The sequence below is a fragment of the Trematomus bernacchii genome, unplaced genomic scaffold, assembly GCF_902827165.1.
Source record: "Trematomus bernacchii unplaced genomic scaffold, fTreBer1.1, whole genome shotgun sequence".
In the NCBI taxonomy this organism is placed as follows: domain Eukaryota; kingdom Metazoa; phylum Chordata; class Actinopteri; order Perciformes; family Nototheniidae; genus Trematomus; species Trematomus bernacchii.
The window spans coordinates 22,704,414-22,728,743 of record NW_022987739.1 but is presented as its reverse complement, the minus strand read 5'-3'; the positions used below and the strand labels follow the sequence as shown (position 1 = coordinate 22,728,743).

Genomic DNA, 24,330 nt, shown 5'->3' with positions numbered 1-24,330 from the left:
TACGTGTTAAAGAAAGAACATAAGAAAGTTTGACAAAGATTAGGCTGTTAAACGGGCAGCGGGTCCGCTGCGTGTAGAAAGAGAGAGGGAGAGAGAGAGACGCTGAACTGCACCGTGCAGCGATCAGATGATCCGGAGCAGAGAGAGAGAGCTGCGGTCCGCGGGGCTCGGCCTCCTGTCCTCACAACTCTTATTAATCCCGGTACCGGACAATTGTTATTTGTTCCTACTCGGAACCGAGTTTTGCTTCCCAACCCTGCCACTGTGCTACACGTCCGGCACTGCCCCGCCCCCGTCTAACAGTACAGAAAGCGGCGAGATGCATTTCCTTAGGAATCGACAAGCAGAACCGAAACTAACATTTCTAAACGAACAATGGCGGACACGGACAATTTGCGAATGAGTTCTGCATTTTGTAAACTGAGTTTATCAATAATTTGTCAATAAATGAGGGCTAAAAACGTCACTTGTCCGCTGGACAAGTCAATTGAAGGATCTACTTGTCCGACATTGTAAATAACACGTCCCGGGCGGTGGGACGGGTACTTTTTCGCACACTGCTAGTGTTAAACAACATCACAATACGTCTCCTTGCAGTATCAATACTAATTCGGCTGACTTTTATATTTGATCCAATTGGTAGATAGGTTATATTTACACCATAACGGTGCACAGCTGATATAAAAGGACTTGTAGTTTTTAAAGATATTACTGATTTTCTTTGAATATAAGAATGTAAATACTGAGTTGAGAGAATAGTCAGGGGATTTGGGTGATGGGAGACACATCGATGGATTCAGAATTTCAATAGCTTACTGTTAAATGACGGATATACCTTTCTGTCTGTGATGTTTTACAAATCAGATATTAGAAGTAAAACATGTGAAATAATATAGCAATATCCTGTACAATTATGTGAAAACATGAATAAAACTACACATCTTCAGATGTTATACATACACAAGTGTCCTACACTAATAATACAAAGTTATTATGGCTGTGTGTACCTTGTGTGCACCGCCTAGTGGTTAAAGCACGTTATTGAATTAGTTGTGTATATGATATGTCAGTGAACCTTAGAAAATCTTGAAATCTTGAAAGGGATATGCAAAATAGCCATTATATACAGTCTTTAATTAACTATTAGTAGAGAATAACGAGTAATGAATATACTTTATAGAGATCTGCAGATAAATGTTTAGTCTTCTCAAGCAGCAACTATCAAATATCTCTCCTGATTGTTGGCACTTGACAATCACCTTTCCCTGAATTTTACTCAGGTGTAACTAAAGCCTGATTTAAGGGTTGTTTATATTTCACATCATTAATCAGAATCTGCAAAGTAACTAAAATAAATGTAGTGGAGTAAAAATACCAGGTTAACCTCTGAATTGTAGTGGAGTATAATTGCTGTTTTGTTTAGTAATGGATATTGAATATGGAATAAAGGTTTTGACAAGACCTGGTGTAACAATAATCAAAAAGGACATTAAAAGAGCTCCAGATGTCAATGATCTAAACAAAACAGCACACCTGAAATGTATATTTAAATACTTTATTAAGGGCAGTGAATTAGTTTTTTCTGTATGTTTTTCAAATCAGTGTTATAAATGTCATAGACAGTGTTACATTGCTATTATTATCCTTAAAATATAGGCTATGTAAAACAAAACCACTTATGATCTTTTTATTTGAGTGGTTTACTAATGACAGTTAATTCTGTTTTTGCTATTGATGGTTTCATTTTTGTGAAAAATAATGAAATAATAAAATTCAATAACGTGCTTTAACCACTAGATGTGCCTTTCTATCATCTGTATCTACCAATTGGATCAAATATAAAAGTCAGCCGAATTAGTATTGATACTGCAAGGAGACGTATTGTGTGAAAATAAATGTAAGATGTTGTTTAATTGCTGATATATTTATGATCCACGTCACGTTTTCAGTTTTGGCGGCAGTGCTTCCTGTTTGTCCAGAAGTCTTCTCATCAGGGCTCTATAAATACAGAACTACGGCAGATATGTAATATTTAATGCAGCCGAACCGTGTATTACAATGCCGCTATGTGATGACTTTCAAAGAGAAAAGCAAGCACACTCGGAATAAAGTATTATTTTATTTTTAATTGTTTTTTTCGGATTTCACATCGCATAAACACCATTTCCCAACGTGCATTGCGGCTAAACCATCGAATCACCGAGCTGAGGACCTTGCCTACGTCTGTTTCCGGTATTTTTTATGACGGATGTATTTTGTTATACACATATTCCTTCACATTTAAATTTTAATTTACATTAAAGTATTTCGTGAGGCCTTCTAAAATGTTTGGAAATATAACTACGGTTCTAGTTGAAGAGTTTGTAAATTAACATGAACCGAAGCTGTTGCCTGGCAACGCAATCGCACAACGTCACGTCCGTTAATTCCACACACATGGATTAACATCGATTTAATACATTAATGTAGCCTTTGTTTCTGCTAAAAGAGGTGTCGACCAGCTGGGGCAACAAGAAAATCGGCGAAATCGAGTGTGACTATTAAAAAATAAATCATTATTATATTAATATTGACAATAACAACCGACCGCCGGGGTAGCATTTGCTTGGCACTTCCGGGTATTTCTCCACTGGTTGGGCCATGTTAACAATACCGTGTAACTGTCACGTTTGAAGGGACGAAATCGTGACATCTTCACGTCTCCCAGCATGGTAAATCGTCACATGTTCACGTCTTGCCGTGATACCGGGTTGAGCATGACACACAAACAGTCAAACGCAGTTTATGGTGACCACACTTCCTAGACTCCTGTTCGTCAACATAATAGATAATGACATTTTAAACCATAGTACCTTTATTGACAGCAGATATGTCGAGATCCATCTGAACCATCTGATAGACATCTTAGTTCACTTAACAGTAATCTTTTACAAGAGAACATTGCAATGTTGTGTGTTAATTTTGGTCAGGTGGACCATTTGACAGTTTAATTTGTTTTGTTCATATACAACTTTAAAAAGGTGGTGTAGGTGTATACTGTATTAGCTGCAAATTGGACAGAGCTAGAGAGACACAGAAGAATGGATTTTAACAAAAGACTATGATTATGTGAACAGAGGGAAACACTGTCGACAGTACCAGCAGCCAGCTCTCTGATGAAGTCTCTGAGCATTAGATTTTACTACCAAATCCTCAGCTACTTTACCATCCAAACACATGGCATTTGAGTGCAGAAAAAGAGTCAGTGTGTGCGGTGTAATTGTAACTGTGTGTGTGTTAGTGTACAGTATGTCGTATTCCTGCCAAGCTGCGGGCACGGCTTGCGTGCCTGGGAAGGAAAACAGCTCATAACAAAAGCCGAGCGAGAGGGCCAGAATGTGAATGGGTGTGTTTTGGACTTTACAATCCTGCCTTTTTTTCCAACTGAATCTAGCGTGCTGGCTGACAGATTGGCTGGACTAGACTGAGGCTTCACATGCAAGTGATGTGCACACAGAGAGCTGCTGCACACGCACGCACACACACACACACACACACACACACACACACACACACACACACACACACACACACACACACACACACACACACACACACACACACACACACAATCCCAAACCTCTGTTTAGGGGTTCACATACCGCCAACAGGCACTGTGCTAACCCTTGACCTTCACTAATGCTGTATGGATGGGTGCTAGGGGAGGTAATGGGTGAGAAAAATGCTCACACATGAACCTGACCTTTCTGTTTTAGCTCTCTGTCTCCCTCCCTCTATTTGTAACTCTAAATCCATTCATCAAACAAAGAGAAGCTCAGTCAGTCACCCTGCCAGGCAACTGAAACCACACACACACACACACACACACACACACACACACACACACACACACACACACACACACACACACACACACACACACACACACACACACACACACAGACACACACACACACACACACACACACACACACACACCTTGAACCTTTAAATGACTGAACATCTCATTTGTTAGTGCTGAGCAGAGTTGCCAGTTCCTGGAAATGAAATAATCCAAAGAGACAAAAAACATTGTATTTCAAGGCAAAGTTTTGCACAATCCAGACTGCAGTGTAAATAAAAGTGACTGTAACAGCTACAACTACAGGCCAATGCATTATAGCAAACATTTATAAACCTGTTTTTTCACAAATTGCTTTCCCATACAATGAAACAGCAATGTGATTCATGTTTAAAGGGCAACATATTTTCTCTCAGATTATGTTTGATTTGACATTTCTATAGCTGTGCAATAATAGTCTGCATCAAGCAAACAAAGGACTTTCACTTAATAGACCATTTCTGGCTTCCCATGTGAAACCAAAAGTCAATGTTGATTAATTATAATTTATGTCAATAACTGAATTTACATACCAAATAACGTATTTCAAGCCAAATCGTGATGTCTTCCTAAACCTTACCAAGTTGTTTTGTTGCCTAATGCTGCATTCACATGATACACTTTTGCGATTCGCTCACCGCAAGGACACAGATGTTTCGTTTCTATGGTTACCCTTATACAGCTGTCATCTGATTGGTGTAGTGCCGAAAGGTCAACGGTAACTAGGTCAAAGTTTAAAAACTAATTTGAACTTTTAGCACAGTACTCAGTGTCAATTTTGAGTTAAGTTCTATAAAGGTAAGGTTGAAGTATAGTGTTGTATTTTTACATATACATATTTTTTACGTTACATATTCAGATCTGCCTAATGTCTTCAACTCATTGTTTCTAAAGTTAAAGGATTGTTTCTCTCCTGATCCAAGTTTGTCAGAGTTGTTTCTCAAGTAGTTATAGTGCAGAACTAATGTGTCTCGGCTGAATTCCCATCTGTCTTTTTTAAGCTAGTAATTCCTGTCCGGACAAAACCTTGGAGCTCAAAATTCATAATAAGATGATGTGTAAATAGGACACAGACAGAGATCCTTAGAGAAGAAACGAAGTTGAAGAACAGCGTAAGGGTGTTACATCAGTACATTTCCCACATCATTTTCCTCATTATAAAGCCCAGAGAGGGTTTTGAGGCATTATTCAGACACCCCACAGTGAGAGAGAGTGTGTGTGAGAGAGAGAAAGAGAGAGAGTGTGTGTGTGTGTATGTTTGTGTGTGTGTGTGTGTGTGTGTGTGTGTGTGTGTGTGTGTGTGTGTGTGTGTGTGTGTGTGTGTGTGTGTGTGTGTGTGTGTGTGTGTGTGTGTGTGTGTGTGTGTGTGTGTGTGTGTGTGTGTGTGTGTGTGTGAGATGTTACAAAAGACACACTTCAAAGAATGCACAAAACTATGAAGGGCCATGTAGGCCAAAATTCAAACTCACCTCGCACACACACTACTGAAAACATCTGGCCTTGCACAACCACTACTGACATACTCTCACATTCACTACTGAACACCTCACATACACACAACTGAAAATTAACCTCACACACACACTATTGAAATCCTCTCACATTCACTACTGAACACCTCACACACACACAACTGAAAATTAACCTCACACACACACTATTGAAATCCTCTCACATTCACTACTGAACACCTCACACACACGCAACTGAAAATTAACCTCACACACACACTATTGAAATCCTCTCACATTCACTACTGAACACCTCACACACACACAACTGAAAATTAAACCTCGCACACATACTACTGAAAATTAACCTCACACACACACAACTGAAAATGTACCTCACACCAGAGTCCTGCACGGGTCTGATTTTCAAGACCCGCTCCCGCCCGCACCCGCGATGTGCAATACCGAACCCGCCCCGCCACCCGCACATATTGATAATTAGTTCCGCAAACCGACCCGACCCGTCGGCACAAGATCCGCAAACCGACCCGAACCCGCATATCCTATGAGCAGTGCAAACATGCAATTATTAACACACGGAGTTGTGTATTTGGCTCAAAAAGCGTGGGACGTTAGTTATTTTCTCCATCTAGGATGACACCAAAAGCCTCCCAGACGTTGGATTTCGCTCTTGAGGAAGAGTTATTGACAATGCTGTATCCTCCACAAGAGAGCTTCACCTCAGCCATTTCGAATGTGGCGCGCTCAGCAGCAGATTGATGCGGTGCAGAGGTTATGATTATGCGCGGTCCCGCAGGGGTTAGGTCTGAGGATTTAAACATTAAATTAAATTATTATTATTTTAATATATTTATTATGCAACACCCGAGACCCGACCCGCATCTTCTTTGTTTTACCCAGAACCGAACCTGAAGATATACCACCCCAAATCACTTTCTTTGTGGGTCACCCGTCACACACACACACACACACACACACACACACACACACACACACACACACACACACACACACACACACACACACACACACACACACACACACACACACACACACACACACACACACACACACACACACACACACACACACACACACACACACACACACACACACACACACACACACACACACACACACACACACAAAATGACCAACAATGCATTTTGAGGCAATTTCTAACATTATGAAACACAAGCAACACCAGGAAGCTCTGCGGGGGATCCTTGCAAAAATGTTACTGGGTTAATTCAATTTAAATCAACAGTCAATGAGCTTTTCAAATGGTCTTGTATGTGCTTTCAGGCTACATTTTAAAGATATTCTGAATCAGGAACACATATAAAAGCCCAGCCCCGACCCCTGATGTTTCCATTCCCTTCATCTCCCCCACGCTGCAGGACAGAGGTTTATAGCATGAATTATTGATTGTCCTCCAGACATCATCCTGTCCTTTCTTGTGTCACCCACAAAAAATGAAAATCGAACAACTGACACAGGAGTCCCACCTACGGTTGAGTCTGATTTGTGGCTCTATAAGGCTGTTGTGTGTTGTGTTTGTGTTTGTCCGCTGTATTGCTTTGCAGTGAGTAACAGTAATCACCACCAAACCTGAAAGCTGAAGCCAAAGCAAAGGTAGCATAAGATCAAGGACAACTAAAGATCAGCAGTAGCTAGTTCGAAAACAATCTTTTTGTATCCTCCAAAGAAGATTGTCAAGGGGACATTTTGTGAATGAGTGTTCCTTTAAGATGTCTTAGCTATACATTTAAGCAACCATATTCAATCAGATTTCAGTTTGACCTCAGGCAGAAAAATGCTCCAGGTATTAATCACAGTGGTAAAGGATCTAGAGAAGCCAAACAATAGTGGGTTCATTTGAGGAACACATCTTTTTTAAGAGGGGTTAATCAAAGTGTCATCAGCACAACAACAAGCTTCTTAGAGGTACAACAACTTTTCAAATATCATCGATGAATTATCACCACCTGAGCAGCCACCATAATCACTGCTACAACCAATATGTTGACCCTGGCCTTAACAATGTTGACATCAGCAGACCAGTAGAAACTAAGACACACACACACACTCATACACACATTGACCTACTGACATTTATACCCACACATGCACACACTGACCCAAAGAAAACAACCTCAGCAGACTGCCGTGGCCCTAACAATCAACCACACACCTGCTGTATGACCTTTCTGTCGTCCTCATATAGCGTGACTGATCTGTCCACAGCGTTTTGTTTTTGCAGACGTTCACCAGGCTTGCTCAAAAGACAATAAGCCTCTATAAATCAGCAAGCTTTTTACCGTTTGTCTTGGGGAATTTATATCCAGATGAAATCTTGTTAACCATTCTGCCACTGTGATGAGCATAAAGGCCCAGACACACCAAACTGACACCAAAGAACACGTCCCGACGGACACGATTTTTGTGTCGCCTCACGTCTCCTGCGTCTTGGCCAACAGTCGCACTGGAACACACCGCAAAGACTTCAGCCGACGGCCAAGTAGCACGTACGCACTGCGCATGCGTGAGTGGCAATAACTCTCCTTACCAGCAGGCGGCGGTAGTGTGTATTCGTCATTCAAAAGAGGCAACAACCAGAAGACAGACTGCGTGATACACCGAGAGAAGAAGAACAGACTGCGTGATATAAACAAACAACAAATAGCATGTGCGTTCCATTTTCACTCTACAGCGAGAAGCTCATGGGGCTTTCCCGAACCTCTGTCGAGAGCTGGAGTTAAATGAAATCTCAGATTTGCGTTTGTTTGGGTCCCTCACTTCCGTTTCGCTTCTCATGCACTGATTTGCTAAGCTGAACAGCCAATCAGAGTGATTTATTTTGCAGACAGCCTACCGAATCGGTGGCGGAAGGTGTTGGCACGGCCGAAAAGACACGACGGTGCAGGACACACCAATCTGAGTAGGGCGACAGGACGCTCATCGACGGCCAGACATCTATCGACGCCGAAAATCGGCCCGGTGTGTCCGGGCCTTAAGGGTCAACTGAGGTTACGTTTTGGTTGCCTTTTTATATTTTAGCTAAATACAGCCTTCCAGAGTTGATCAGATCAGATTTAAGTTTTTCTCTTTTAGACCCACACTTTTCATCTAAGAAAGAATGTTGTTTTTCTATGCTTTCGGGGAAATATTGCTGATGTCGCAGAAACTGTGCAAACTGTTTAGTCCATATACACTAAACCAGAGCAGCCACACTGGGTCCAGCAGAGCAGGAATGCATCAAGAAAAACATCTCAAAACCACCATATATTGTTACCATGAACTCTGTACATCCAGAATGTAAACCAAACTAACAGAGAGTTAAGTTAAAGCTGTTATTTCATGCTTCATACTCAATTTATCTCAGCAGCTTGGGTAAGACGTTTATGTTTTCCATGTAATTCATAAACCAAGTGTGTGTTTTCCACTGCAGTTTGTGGTGCAACGGGGAATGTCATGTTCCCAACGTGAGAAATGTATGAAAATACACTTGAGAAACAAACTTCAGGCACTGAGGACAAACATTTGAAATGACCCACATTTGTGTGCCACGCAAGAGTCAAAGCCATGTGAAATCATATTGACAGTATCATACCAGAATTAACCGTTACATACCAAAGCAGACACAAATGCTGCAAAGAGAACGAATGGAATACTTTCTGTGTACAGTATGGTGTGTGTAAATGGGGAAAGGAGAACATTTGTGTGCATGTCAATTATCCTACCTGGTGCAGCCTGTATCTCCATGAGACCTCCTGTTGCAATTAGAGCCTCCAAAATCCTGACGTGATGCTCCGGGTTTACATCCGCACTGTTGACAAAAACAATACATACGGTATGGTAAAATGTTTTAAGATGCCACTGAACAATGTCCTGTATTAACATTTTGCTTTTAAATAAGTACTACTGTTTACTCATAAACAGCAGGAAGTTAGCCTGGTAAGGTTTTAATGGCCCGCAGAGTAGGACTCCAGAACAAGTCAGATTGTATAGAAGTTGATGAGAAAATTATTTTATTTATTAATTCATAACACATTTTCCAAATTGAGATGGGGTCGTTACTAAAAAAAAGTAATATATTACATATTACATATTACTTTAAAAAAAAAAGTAATATATTACACTACTTTGTTACTCTCTACATCAGGGGTCACCAACCTTTTTTAGGGTGAGGGCTACTTTTAAAAAATAAAACAAGTCGGGGGCTACTTTTACTCCTCTTTTCTTTTCTTTTTTTGCAGTGTATATATTTAGCACATTTTAACATTATGATATGCTGACCTTTAACCTTTGTGTGCTGTTTGGGTCTGTGGGACCCGTTTTCAGTGTTTACTAAAAGAACATGTATGCAATCTAATTATTTGAACCTGCTTTATTTGGGGGTGGACGAGCCTCACCTCCTCTAGGGGGGTCCTCACCTCCTCTAGGGGGGTCGGGGGGTATGCACCCCCAGGAAGATTATTTTTTAATGTTGAAGTGAAATGCATCAATCTGGAGCACTTTGAGCACAACATGAATTTATGGAAACAGCTCTCAACACTCAGATGAAAGAGAGCTGTATACTTTTCAATAATCCAAACATCTTTAGAATATGATCACAACCAATAACAAATCATTTAAACTGGTTTATTCTTATCTTATGTTACCTAGTTAGCATTTTTTCTTTTTATGTATGCTTATTTTACTAATCACTCCCCTTTCAAACTGTTTTTTGATTGTTTTACTGTCCTATACACATTGGAATGATTTCTTACTTTATCTATATTAAATAGATAAAGGTATGCTCTCCCTAGCTCTCTCTCTCTCCCTCCCTCCCTCCCTCCCCCCAGCTCTCTCGCTCTCTCTCTCCCCCTCTCTCCCCCTCTCCCTCCCTCCCTCCCTAGCTCTCTGTCTCGCTCTCTCTCTCTGTCTCGCTCGCTCACAGAGGCTGTGAGCTCCTCCGTGGCGATCGACGGCTTGCGTTAAAAAAAAATAATAAACATATTTTTAAAGTGGGGGGGCACAAACGGGATTTCGAAAAGAGCGGGGGACATGTCCCCCCTGTCCCAGGTGGAAATTACGCCATGCGTGTGTGCGTCAAGTGCAATAAATATATATGCAAGTTGCAACACACAGAGTAAAACTCTGCCCCTCATGTGTTGTATAGGCTGGCATGATAGGCTGTTCAATGGGGCTGATGTGTTGTGTAGATTCTGCCAGAAGGGAAATCAGCGGGGAGGTGCCACATTGCTTTTCTTCCAGACTGCAACGCTGGTCCCGCAAATCAAGCAAGAACGTGATTGGTAGATATTCATTGTGGGGGTGGGGGGAGGAGGGGTGTTAGATAGATATAGAGTTGTAGTAAGTAGATAGAGTTCGCTATGATTTAGGTTTCGTTTATGCATAGGGTAGATTCTTTTAATTACATTTCCTTTTTTGTTTTGTGTATTTTATACATTTTGGATTTGCTTGGCGAGCTATTCTTAGAACATGCCCCGCGGGCGACTCACGTTGCCCCTGCGGGCGACCAAGTGCCCACGGGCACCATGTTGGCTACCCCTGCTCTACATAAAGTAACTCGTTACTTTACTCGTTACTTTACTCGCAGGGCCGGCCCGCCCCTCCCTACAGGCAGATCACGCAGACTGCTAAAGTTTCAAATGTTCTCTTTGGTTCAGTTTCCATTGTCGCATAAGACTGATCCAGATAGCTCTGACCATGGCTGTCCTCTGTCTCCTGCTATCTGTATTTTGCGCAGTATATCTCTGAACGATGCGATAGTGATTCCACTGTGCAAATGGGCAACATTTCCTCTACTATGAAGGATGCTACAAGCCTGTCCATCTCTGCTTTGGTTACCGGTCCTCCAAATTCAAATTTTTGCTGCTTCGGAGTCGGCGGCGGCGCACTCACAACATCCTCACTCTGGGTTCGGGGGTCCTTAGCTATTAGCTTCACCTTAGCATGTGTTCTTTGCAGGTGTTTGTTGAGGTTTGACGTGGTGTTTACAGCAGTGGATAACAGCTTCTGGCCTGGACACAGTTTGCACCTCACCGTCACATTCCTGTCTATTCTTCGGACGAACTCAAAATAATGGGCATACCTCCACCCCTCGAAAGTTATCGCTGACTCTGCCATGTTTATGCAGCACTGCACGTGGAGATGTGGACGCGCAAGTCGCACAGATTACGTACATATAAACCTGCGGCGGAAACCCCTCTTGTCTGTCAGTGTGATTATGACTGATTTTATAAAAGTAACGAAGTAACGCGTGTCGGGGCAATGTTAGTAACTGTAGTGTGATTACTGAATTATAAAAGTAACGCGTTACACTACTCCGTTACCGACAAAAGTAATATTATTACAGTAACGCGTTACTTTGTAACTTTGTTACTTTGTAACGCGTTACACCCAACTCTGCACTAGAGTTAGATGTTATCTTAGCGCTAGCATTAGATGAAATCTTAGCGTTTGTTATTCTAATGGCACCCCACCCTGCTAGGGCTCTCTACTGCCCAGCTTCAGCCTCTCATCCAAATAATAGGCCAGATAACAGCCACAAGGCCTCAAAACTGCAGTCCACAAACTAATTGTTGACCTCCTGGTCACTACATACACTTGTTTTTATGTGTGTGTGTGAAACATTTCACCCAGTGCAACAGTTTGTCACCATCATACTGTATTTGCCATATGGTAGAATGTGTGTGACTGTCTAAACACTTGCAGAAGGAAATCGAATCACATATCATCTAGCATCAATCAACATTTCCCCACACACGAAATAAGCAAACATGGGATCAGGTTGAAAAAGCATAGCATGCTATGATACACCACTTTGATCTTTATCCGCCTGTTGTGCACGTCAGATATTAATTGCTTGACCAGGCTATGAAAACAATCACTGCTTCTGACTCATTTCACTGCTTCCCCAAATCCAATACATCTAAACCGCACACAACACCACAAGGATAAATTCCTCAGTAATTTCTGGAAAAACAGACGCAGACGAGCTTGCGCAGGGTACAGAGAAATGAAACGATACCATCAGCCTTGTTAATGCCATTCTCTCAGTGTTCAAACATCCAGCTCTTAAACTGCAGGATGTTGATATAACAGCTGAGCCAAAAATCATTCTTGGTTTTCCTGTTAGCAAGGGTAGATCTTTTACAATAAAAATATAAAGATCCTTGTCTTGGATAAAAAAAATCTTGTTAAATTGACTGAGGTTTTTCATGGAACTGAGCAGTGGTTGATTTGTGGATAGACTTAAATAAAAATGTACACATTCTGCCAAAAATGTTGTTTAGATCTTTCAATAGAGGATTCACAAATTTAGATAAAAGGGAAATACCCTCTCCACCCATATGCTGGTGGACCTTTGCAAGAAAATAACTTTTTTTTTTACACAAAAAATGGTATGAGAAAATAATATTTCACAGCTGTATTTCATTGAATTACATTGTATAGTTTAATCTTTTGGGTTTTTGGTCACATTTTTGTTTTTTGATTTGAACTAAGATTTTCCAAAATTCTCCTACTGTACAAACCCATACAACATCAACATTTTTGGAAATTTAGCAGACGATTTGATTTTTTTTGTATTTAAATTTGAACTTAAATATATATATATACAAATGATTTCCCTTTTCTCCTATATGCATGATACTAAACCTCTTTAATCTTAACACTGCTTCATTTTCCACAGTTGGCCACCAACATCTAGCAATATGGTAATATGATATATATACTATAGGGTCTGTAAATACAACGTATAGTTATAATTCACAGTGTTAAGAGCTATTTACCACATGCGACTTGAAGTTGACTGCTTCCCATATCATAAGATAACCCTTTTTATCATAAATACCATTATATTATATGTTTCTAAGATAAGATATATTTAGGTTTCAAAGGGAAAGTTACAGCAAAGTTAAATATTTAAAAAACCAGCTGTTCAAAGAAAGGTTGCTACTTAAATGTTGTTAAATGTGTTCAGCTATGCACCTAGTGCCCACCTGGGTTTAATTTGAATAGATAATTAAGCAAATAAAAGAAAAAATAAAGTCCATATCATAGAACACAATTTACGGCTTGGGGGTTAAAACAAAATGCTGCAAAGTTTTATGATGTTAAATTACATGACATTGCATTTAAATCTCACCATGGCCAGGTACCAAAGGAAAAAAAGGCATTTTTATCATTAGGGTATCACATGGTTAGGTTAGTTTCAACAGACAGTAAACTGCTTATAGAGCCTAAGGCTTCAGTGCTGTTGCTACGGTTACCTGCATTACCTTGAGCCATGATTAAACATGAGGAGAATGAACTGTTGAACTACGCTTTAACTGTTCGGCCAGAGGATTTCATTGGACACCAATAAGAAGAGTGAATCTATACTATCTGTTGTATGCAACAGACAAAACAAGTTTATAAAATATATACCTGAGAGGAGAGTGCTTGAAGATGGAATCAGATAGGGCCTGTCCCAGCAGCCGGGGTCCCGACTGGTGGTGCTGGCTGACCCGGGCCAGGTGTCTGCTGAGGTGGACCAGGAGCTGCTGGTTGGCCTGTGGGATGCTGGGACATTCCAGGATCCTCTTCAGCCTCTCCCCGCACTCCTCCACACTCTGACTCTCTACAAGACAAAAGCAACACCAGAATATTTTAGACCATTGAACCTGGGTAATTCATGATTCTTTAAATGTTCTTCTGCAAGGAATTCTGTTTTCAGGACAAGATATATTTTGTATGTATTTTTTAGAAGAGTGATGTCAAAAATGCATTCTGAAGGAAGCCCATGTGTACTGGGTCTTGGTCCCCAAGAGGAGGAACCGGGTTCTAATCCGACTGGGGACCTTTTGCTGCATATCATCCCTTCTGTCTAACCGTTTCCACTCTGTCTCTACAATAAAGGCAATGATTGCCCGATGTTCGGTCAAAGCCAGGAAGTTTCAAGGACAGTATGGAATTCAGTGACCAATAACACCCGTAATGTACAAATGAGAGTAATAAGATTTGAAAAGAAAAATCTGAAACCAACCTTTTGAATCACAAGATCTTTTTGCAAAATGAATAGGCACATATTACAGCTGGAAAGACTGTCACTGAAGTGTCAAGCAGTTCTATTTAACAGTTGCTTACCTTCATCTAAGGTTAGAATCTAACAAACAGGATTCAACTTTACTTTACCTTCAGATCAATTGTTTAACACAAAGAGAACCTTGGTGTATCTTTATGTGAGAAGTAATCAGACGTGGTCATATGAAAGCAAATGCATGTGTGTGTCTTAGTGCTTGGTTAACACACTTGATGTTGCATGCATAATCATCTGTCACATTAAAAAAACATTTCACTACTTCACTCATTCACATGGAGCACAGAGCAGACGTCCCCAACTGTGCTGCCTGGTGAGCTGCACCTTCACCAACATCCATCGGAGCATGTTGCCAACTGCTGGCTGACTTTGAGAAGATGTATGGCCCTGGCAGGACATCAGTGATTTAAATTCAGACCCAGTGCAGCAGCCATCACTATGGAGAAAATCACAGGGGCTGCCTATACGGATGCTTGTAAAAATGAGTCAGCGGGAGGCGTGCACGGGATAATACGAGTTCTCTTTCTTGTATTAGCCGGGGTTCAGACAATGGGCCATGTTTGAAGAGCACCAGACGTATTGACGAGCGCACTCACCACAGGCTCTTTACCACCCCGAACAAGCTGCAAACAAGAACACAGCTGTGCCTGAGCCATCGCAGGGTTTATGGTGGGGGGGCTACTCAGTGGGGGAGCATTGAACACCAGACTTATCAAGGCCGTTCATCCCTGTCTGCTCAGAGATTCATTAAAAAAACATTTCTTATCAAGTTTTGGAAACTTCTTGGAAAATATGCTTCCTCAGTTTTTTGTTGAAAACATTTGCAAGCCATGTTTATTGTGACGTTGCCAGGCAACAAGCAAAGACTTCTCAAAGTTACTCAAACAAACAGTCCGGCATTAAGCTCCACATATATCATTTTTTAACCCTGGATCACAGATCAATTAATTACATGGATTTCAATATTCTCTAAGTCATTTTTTAAGTAACATGTATTCAAGCCTTCATAGTAATATCCACTGTTTATCAATAGCATTCATTATCCTTTTTATGTTTTGACAGTATTCACAGCAATAGCCTTGGGTAAAGTTTCAATGAAATAAATAAATTGCTAAGGCAAAGGTTGAATAAGAGTTTATCAGAAGGAAGACATAATTAAATGTTCACACTCAAAATAAATCAGACACTGTATGAGTATGATAGCTGAAGTGAACAAAAATGTAAACTCCATAGAAAACGAATAGAACTTTGTTTCTGTCCTTTCCTCACATTAAATGTAAGCACTGTAGTTGTAGTTGTATTATGCAAAGGTCTATAAAGGTATTTTTCAGTCAAAAGCAGACTTTTGCTTGTAGCACATTATAAACTGTTCAAATTGTATCCTGCCATCTTGACATGCAACTGCTTTGTTTTGTGGAAACAGCCTTACTGGACCGCTGATTGACATAAATACATATTTTACAGTGATTTGGGTAATGCCGAGCTTTGCATGTGTACAAGCTGTATGTATCCATGTGTTAGAATGTTGATATGTATTGATTGACCATGTGAGGAATTGGTGTATTTGGCCCTCTGTGCGTGAACCGTGTTTGAATCGATCCCAGTAACAGATGCCAACAGAGAGTCGAGGGAACTGTCAGAAGGACTGACTGTATATCTGACAACTGACTGATTGAGTATGGAGAACGAAGAAGGCAAAGAGAGAAATCGCTACAGAGGGGCTCCATATTCCCAGAGACATAAACATTCAAAACTGCGTCATTGGTGCCATACCATTTTTCAAAAACCCCAATCGGAAAAATGTCCCATTTGACAGAAAGCCAATTTTTCCTAATGTCAGTTACCCTGAAAACAAGCGGCCATTGCTCCTTAGCCCCATCGCTCCAAAACAAACTCTTAGCAGGCACAGGAGCAACTCCTATTTAGTATGCATCATGGCGGGGAAGGCCTGACCCTCCCTTCTTTGTGTCTTTATTGAACAAGGATCATGCATAAAAATACATAAATCTCAAAGAGAGAAAATATGCTTTAGGCCAGATTATAGCTTAAAGCCATTTTCCATGTGCAGTCCCTTGACAGGTACATGCATGACAATCAACAAACACTTAAAACAGTTATTTGTCTCTCACACTATCAATTACGAAGTACTGCAGATGTAGAAAATATATATCACCACATTTATTAGTACAACTATAAGATTGCAATTATCTTTAACTAACATCTAAATCACAGTCAAATTAATGTTGAAAAGACTAGTTGCTTAATATCATTCTTGTTGCACCATGGGGAAAAGAGTGAAAGTGTGTGCATGTTTAAAGCTTAGCTGGAAGCATATTCCAATGCCTGATGGTCGCAAATAAAAAAGCTGATTGTGCAAAGGCAGTATGTCTCAGTGGGATAAGTCTGCGTCTACGGCAGATCCTGAGGTTCTGCCCATTTGCATAGAGCAGAGCTTGAAAAATATTCTTAATGGTGGTGTAGTATGATTGTAAATAATTTTGAATACCAAACTAACTTTAGAGAACATGATGAGATTTTCAAGGCTGTATTATTCTGCCCTTGATCGGCTATCCACCATATTCTTAACCTCCAATTTACTAATGTCAATCTTCCCTTCTCTGAAGAACCAGCACCGTGGTGGAGAGGTTTGTGTGCCCTGATGAACCTGGGGGCTGTGTTGTCTGGAACCTTGTGTTCCTGGTAGGGTCTCCCATGGCAAATTGGTCTCAGGCAAGGGGCCAGACTAAGATTGGTTCGAAGACCTCATGAAAGACGAACTAAGAAGTGAGGATACCCGGCCCGGAAGAAGCCCGGGGTCCCCTTCTGGAGCCAGGCCCAGAAGGAGGACTCGTCGGCGAGCGTCTGGTGGCCGGGCTTGCCACGGAGCCCGGCCGGGCACAGCCCGAAAAGGCAACATGGGCAACACCTCTGCTTCTCCTTCCCACGGGCCCACCAGGGTGCCCACCAGGGTGCCCACCGGGTGCGCTGCCAGAAGGGTGGCAGTGAAAGGAGAGGGTCTCGACGGACCAGACCCGGGCGACAGAAGCTGGCTTTGGGGACGTGGAACGTCACCTCTCTTGGGGGGAAGGAGCCGGAGCTTGTGCGGGAGGTGGAGCGTTACCAGTTGGATCTGGTTGGGCTCACCTCTACGCACAGCGTCGGCTCTGGAGCCTTACTTCTGGATAGGGGTTGGACTCTATTCTTCTCCGGAGTTGCCCAAGGTGTGAGGCGCCGGGCGGGTGTGGGGATACTCACAAGCCCCCGGTTGGGTGCTTCTTTTTTGGAGTTTACCCCAGTGGACGAGAGGGTCGCCTCCCTACGCCTGCAGGTTATGGGGGGCAAAAACTCTGACTGTTGTTCAGAGTATTCAGCCTTCTTGGAGACCCTGGAAAGAGTCCTGTATGGGGCTCCTGAAGGGGACTCTTTAATCTTGCTGGGAGACTTCAACGCACATGTGGGCAATGATGGAGACACTTGGAGGGGCGTGATTGGGAGGAACGGCCCCCCTGATCTGAACCGGAGTGGTGGTTTGTTACTGGACTTCTGTGCTAGTCATGGATTGGCCATAACAAACACCATGTTCGAACATAAGGATGCTCATAAGTGTATGTGGTACCAGAGCACCGTAGGCAGAAGGTCCATGATCGATTCGTTATCGTTTCACCGGACCTGAGGCCGTATGTTTTGGACACTCGGGTAAAGAGAGGCAGAGCTGTCAACTGATCACCATCTGGTGGTGAGTTGGGTCGAGTGGCGGGGGAAGCCTCTGGACAGACCTGGTAAGCCCAAACGTGTAGTGCGGGTGAACTGGGAACGTCTGGAGGAGGCCCAAGTTCAGGAGGCCTTCAACTCACACCTCCGGCGGAGCTTTTCGGGCATCCCTGTGGAGGTTGGGGACATTGAACCAGTGGGCGGTGTTCAAAGCCTCTATTGCTGAAGCCGCGGCGGGGAGCTGTGGTCTCAAGGTCTTATGTGCCTCAAGGGGCGGTAACCCTCGAACCTCCTGGTGGACACCGGTGGTCAGGGAAGCCGTCCGACTGAAAAAGGAGGCCTTCAGGGATTTGTTATCCCGGGGGACTCCCGAGACAGTTGCAAGGTACCGACAGGCCCGAAGGGCAGCAGCCTCAGCCATGGCAGAGGCAAAGCAGCGGGTGTGGGAGAAGTTTGGAGAAGACATGGAAAAGGACTTTCGGGCGGCACCAAAGTTGTTCTGGAAAACTGTCCGACACCTCAGGAGGGGGAAGCAGGGAACCATCCAAGCTGTGTACAGTAAGGATGGGACGCTGTTGACCTCAACTGATGGAGTGTTAGGGCGTTGGAAGGAACACTTTTAGGAACTCCTGAACCCGAAAACTCCGCCCTCCGCCCTATGGTAGAGGCAGAGCTGGAGTATGACAGGGGATCAACACCAATCTCCTGGGGGGAGGTCACTGAGGTAGTCAAACAACTCCACAGTGGCAAAGCCCCGGGGGTGGATGAGATCCACCCAGAAATGCTGAAGGCTCTGGGTGTTGAGGGACTGTCATGGTTGACACGTCTCATCAACGTTGCGTGGAAGTCGGAAACAGTACCGAAGGAGTGGCAGACCGGGGTGGTGGTTCCCCTTTTCAAAAAGGTGGATCAGAGGGTGTGTGCCAATTATAGAGGCATCACACTACTCAGCCTCCCCGGGAAAGTTTACTCTAAGGTACTCGAAAGGAGGGTCAGGCCGATTGTCGAACCTCAGATTGAGGAGGAACAATGCGGATTCCCCATGAAGGATGGATCATGACCGAAATAACGAGATTGCGGATACAAGCAGCCGAGATGGGTTTTCTCCGCAGGGTGGCTGGTGTCTCCCTTAGGGATAAGGTGAGAACTTCAGTCATCCGGGAGGGACTTGGAGTTGAACCGCTCCTCCTTCGCGTCGAAAGGAGCCAGTTGAGGTGGTTCGGGCACCTAGTAAGGATGCCACCTGGGCGCCTCCCTAGGGAGGTGTTCCAGACACGTCCAGCTGGGAGGAGACCGAATCCCCCAGTCAGAGCTGGTTGATGTGGCCAGGGAAAGGAAAAGTTTTGGGGCTCTCTGCTAGAACTGCTACCTCCGCGACCCGCCACGGATAAGCGGGAGAAGATGGATGGATGGAATCTTCCCTTAACCTAAGTAATCCAGGAAATCATGGCAACAAGTACTATTACCTTAAAATGCAGATTAGGGCTGGTCATGACTTCGATATAACAGTGTAGATATAGAGTGTGTATTTCTGAAGCTGCGGTTAGTTTTTAGGGTAACAATTAGGCGAAATTGGCTTTCGTTCCAATGGGAAAAAAATGTACGGACTATTATATTGGGGTTTGGAAACAATGTGGCTTTGGAACAGTGGTCAGTCTTGCATCATTTCCTGGGAGTCCCTTGAAAGACAATTTTTGCAGTTTGAAATCCACCCAGCCTGATAGACTGGTGAATTACTCCAATTGGGAGGTAATTACTGTAAAGCATGTAAAGGCATTTAATAATAATAATAATAATAATAATAAATTCAATTTATAAAGCACCTTTCATTGCTAGCAGCAATCCCAAGGTGCTAATGGCCATTGAAGAGAAATGACATCCATAAAGACTATCAAAATGGGTTGTAGAACATGATGATGATGTTACTAATACCATAAGGATTATAGGGGGCGTGGTAGACTTAAGGAAGTTGATGGACACTTGAGGTGCGTGTGTGTGTGTGTGTGTGTGTGTGTGTGTGTGTGTGTGTGTGTGTGTGTGTGTGTGTGTGTGTGTGTGTGTGTGTGTGTGTGTGTGTGTGTGTGTGTGTGTGTGTCTGTGTTTTGGGTGGGCAGGTGGACTGTGATGGATGGATGACAATCTGCCGCAGCCTGATGGGGGTCATGGAAGTCACCTCTCTCCGTCTGACCACTACTGATCATAGACGAATCCCTCCCACACACACACAGACACACACCCTGCCCTCCTCCCTCTGTTATTATTGATTGTTGTTGACCCCACTGGTCGATAGAGGTCAAGGCTGGAGAGGGGAACTTGGCCTGTCCATCTGCCCCCCCCCCACTCCCAGACTCTGGAAGACTGGACAACTGGACAGTGGGGGAGTTTAAATGAGGGAGACGGGGGAGGCGGACATAACTGGGGTTAAGTAGAGCTTCACCGTGGGACTATTTTGGAGGATAATTCTCATTTAAATTAATTGCATTTAGACAGGGGATGTTTACAAGTTTTTGCCAATTAATAATAATAATTCATTTATTTTATATAGGCGCCTTTCAAGGCTCTCAAGGTCGCCGTACAAACACACCAAAAACAAGATACACAATACATAACACCAGCATAAGAAACATAAACAAGACAATGCAGTATATACAAATCAAATAAATAAAACAGAGGATGTGTGATGGATAATGATCAGGGTGGATATGCGAGTGTGAAGAGATATGTTTTGAGACGTGATTTGAAAATGGGGAGAGAGCCACTGTTGCGGATGTCAGGTGGGAGGGAGTTCCAGAGGCGGGGTGTAGAGCGGCTGAAGGCTCTGGACCCCATGGTGGTTAAACGGAAGGGGGGTGCAGTGAGGTGGAGGGAAGCAGAAGACCTGAGTGTGCGGATGGGTGTGTTGATGTGCAGGAGGTCGGAGAGGTACAGAGGAGTGAGGTTATGGATGGCCTTAAAGGCGAGGAGCAGAATCTTAAAAACTATACGGGATTTGACGGGGAGCCAGTGAAGCTGCTGAAGAACAGGAGTGATGTGGTTAATGGAGGGGGTTCTGGTGATGATGCGGGCGACAGAGTTCTGAACCAGTTGAAGTCTGTGGATGGATTTGAGAGGGAGACCAAAGAGAAGGGAGTTGCAGTAGTCAATGCTGGAAGTGACCAGGGTGTGAACAAGAATGGCAGTGCTCTTAGGGTTAAGAGACGGGCGGAGGCGGTTGATGTTGCGTAGATGGAAATAGGCAGACCGAGTGATATTACTGATATGAGATTTGAATGAAAGTGTGCTGTCGAGGATGACACCCAGACTCTTAACCTGAGGGGAGCGGGAGACTGAAGAGTTGTCTATTGTAATGGGGAAACTGTCAGGTTTCGTTAGGGTGGATTTTGTGTCAATGAGGAGAACCTCGGTTTTATTGTCGTTAAGTTTGAGAAAGTTATAGGAAAACCAGGATTGTATGTCCTGTAAGCAGTCAGACAGGGAGGACGGAGGGAGGATGGTGGTTGGTTTGGAGGACAAGTAGAGCTGGGTGTCATCCGCGTAGCAATGAAAGTGGATGTTGTGTTTAATTATATGATTAGTTTGTTTGAAAACAGTAAAAATACAATTGAAAGCTCCCCACCCTTTAAGTTACTGCTGCATATATTTTTGATATGACATTTCAAACGATAGACTGTATCATTTTTAAGGGGGTTGTATCAACAAGCATTATGTCCCATTTAAAACAATTAAATGTTTGAGTTGTTTTGATTTCATCTTTTTTCTTTTTCTTTTCAGAGTGAGGCTCCAACAAAAGTTGATAAATTAGAGCCAGATGCTCTAATTTATACGGACTTTAAACACTTATTGTAGGTCGCTCAGTAGAAAGGTGATACATAAATTAAATTAAATTGCATTAAACTAATTCCATTTATAAACATAGATGCTAAATAGATTATCAAATCAGATGATCCCAGGATTGGGGTCAGTCGTTGCATGCAACAGCTTGAGGAAAGAGGAATAGCCATTTAGGTAATTCAATTACAAAAATGCAAAAATGCCTTTAGCTTTCAAAAGCTTTATAAAGACAAAGAAGATCATAACTGTTTTTAAAGTTAGAGTGCTCTCTAACCTGTCCACCTGTGACATATTGAGGGGTGTAAAGATGGAGTGGGAATTGGGGTTTAGGGTAATTTTGGACTCGATATTCTCTCAGGCTGCAGATTTTGGTGATTGGCCAGCAAAAGCAATGCCAAATTCAACGGATTATGTCTAAATGAGGGATGCACATGTTCGTCCTGCATCTCATCTTTAAAAATGAGTCAACAGTTCCTGTCAGCAGCAGCCTCTCTCCTCTGAAGCTCCAGATGGACAGTGGTCAATCAGACTCAGCCAGCTGGCCTTTAACCCTCCACGATGACCTTGGTGAGACCATTAACAGTTGACAGGTCTCTCTTGCAAATGAGACCTTGTGTCTCAATGAGATTTTTACACCTGTATAAATAAAGGCTAAATAAAAATAAAAATTAAGGTGAACTTACTCTCGCAAAAACTAATAAATGAGAACAGACAGGGATATGGTGAGAAATAGGCTTGGGGAGGGAGGCAAGAGGGTTAGGAAAGGGAATGAATACAAACGAAAAGGGCAGAGGGGAGGAAGTGTAGATGCTGGTGGTGGATGAAATCATTTACATGAGTGACTCAGGAACCGCAGACGGGAAGGAAAAGCAAGAATAAGGGAGGAAACAACGGTGACTTTTAGATTTAGGAAATAAAAATGGGACTTCCTACTAAACCAGCATGAAATTCATTCATCTCTCCCACCCAATCATCATTAGTTTTAAAACGGTTTAAGGCACTTTGGCCCCTGTGACAGCATCACGATCATGACATCTTCATCATAGTGGTTGCAGTTATAAAAATACATTTGGCAGAGTGCAGATAACAAAAGGCTGACTGTTTTCAGTATGTTGCAGTAACAGATGAGTAGAGGATTATGGGAGGATTACAGCCATCTGACATGACAACAAATGTAATTATCCTATCACTGAAAGAAAAAAGAATGAAAATATAGAATAATATGACACGGAATGATTGTATTTGTCCGATGGTCAAATGGAGTTTAACATCATTCTCATGTTTTGCAGCCATGTTAAAAAAGGACTTAGCATCTTTTTTCTTTTTATACATCTTTCCCTAATTGTATATTTAAAGAATCTCAAGAGCTCATATTATTTTGGGTAGTTAAACAAAATGCTGCGTAATAATTTGTGTTATTGTGGTTATGGCTAGTCTCCCACTGGTGGGTGACGTCTACAGGGATAGAACTCCCACTCTAAACCTTTGGGGATTTCCCATGATGAGCCACTGACTTGGAAAAATGAACACATATTAAACAGATGAGAGAATGACTCGTCTCCCAGAGCAGGACAGCCAGAGGACAGGTAACAATTATAAAGGAATGAGACAGGATTTTAACTGTTAGTACATCAACAAATCTCAGGGATTACACCAGAACATTAACTTTCTTCATATGAGGGAAACTTTGCTAATTCCATCCATATGGGTATATTTGCAAAAGTGATTGAACATTCATGTTGCTGCTGAATATGTGCAGCTATTCACCCCGCCCCTTTCCCAAGTTCAAACACTTATGTCTTGATTATTCCGGTAAGCACTAGCAGCATTGAAAACAATACATTTGATTCAAGATCAAGTACAGCTACATTGAGGTGATGGTTTTACAGGACCACATCCATCATCATGGATATAGGAGGACATTTTATTGATAATTCTGTAATGTCTATAGATGGCCCCTGCTATGAGGAGCATAGAAAAATATCCAAACATATCCCAATTGGGCTTCATACTAAAGCTCATATGGAGAGCTTATAATAACTCTCACTGCCAGAACACTGAAAAAAAGGACTTTTTGGCTTTGTAAATATTACTTTGATTATATGTTTAAATTCTACAATACATTAGTATTTCAGTAATTTTACTCCAAATGTCTCCTTTTATTTAATGTGTTACTTGTGTTTCTATGTAATATTGAATCTTCATTTTGATAAGTGAATTTTAACAATAGCACCAAGTAAATATTACCTAAATTATTGTATTGACTGTACAACCTGTTAAAGCTATTAAAATGTACATGGGAAATGCAAGTTAACTGTGGGTGACGTCAGAGGAGAGTATTTCCC

General features: G+C 42.3%; 1 protein-coding gene across 1 annotated transcript in view; it reads right to left on the bottom strand.

Moving 5' to 3' along the window:
- LOC117495470 (phosphatidylinositol 3-kinase regulatory subunit gamma-like) overlaps window positions 1-24,330 on the bottom strand; it is a 280,107-nt gene that overhangs the window by 133,085 nt on the left and 122,692 nt on the right. Inside the window, 2 exon segments of the mRNA XM_034146734.1 lie at window positions 9,096-9,181; window positions 13,792-13,984. Of these exon segments, the coding sequence (XP_034002625.1) occupies window positions 9,096-9,181; window positions 13,792-13,984 (279 nt within the window).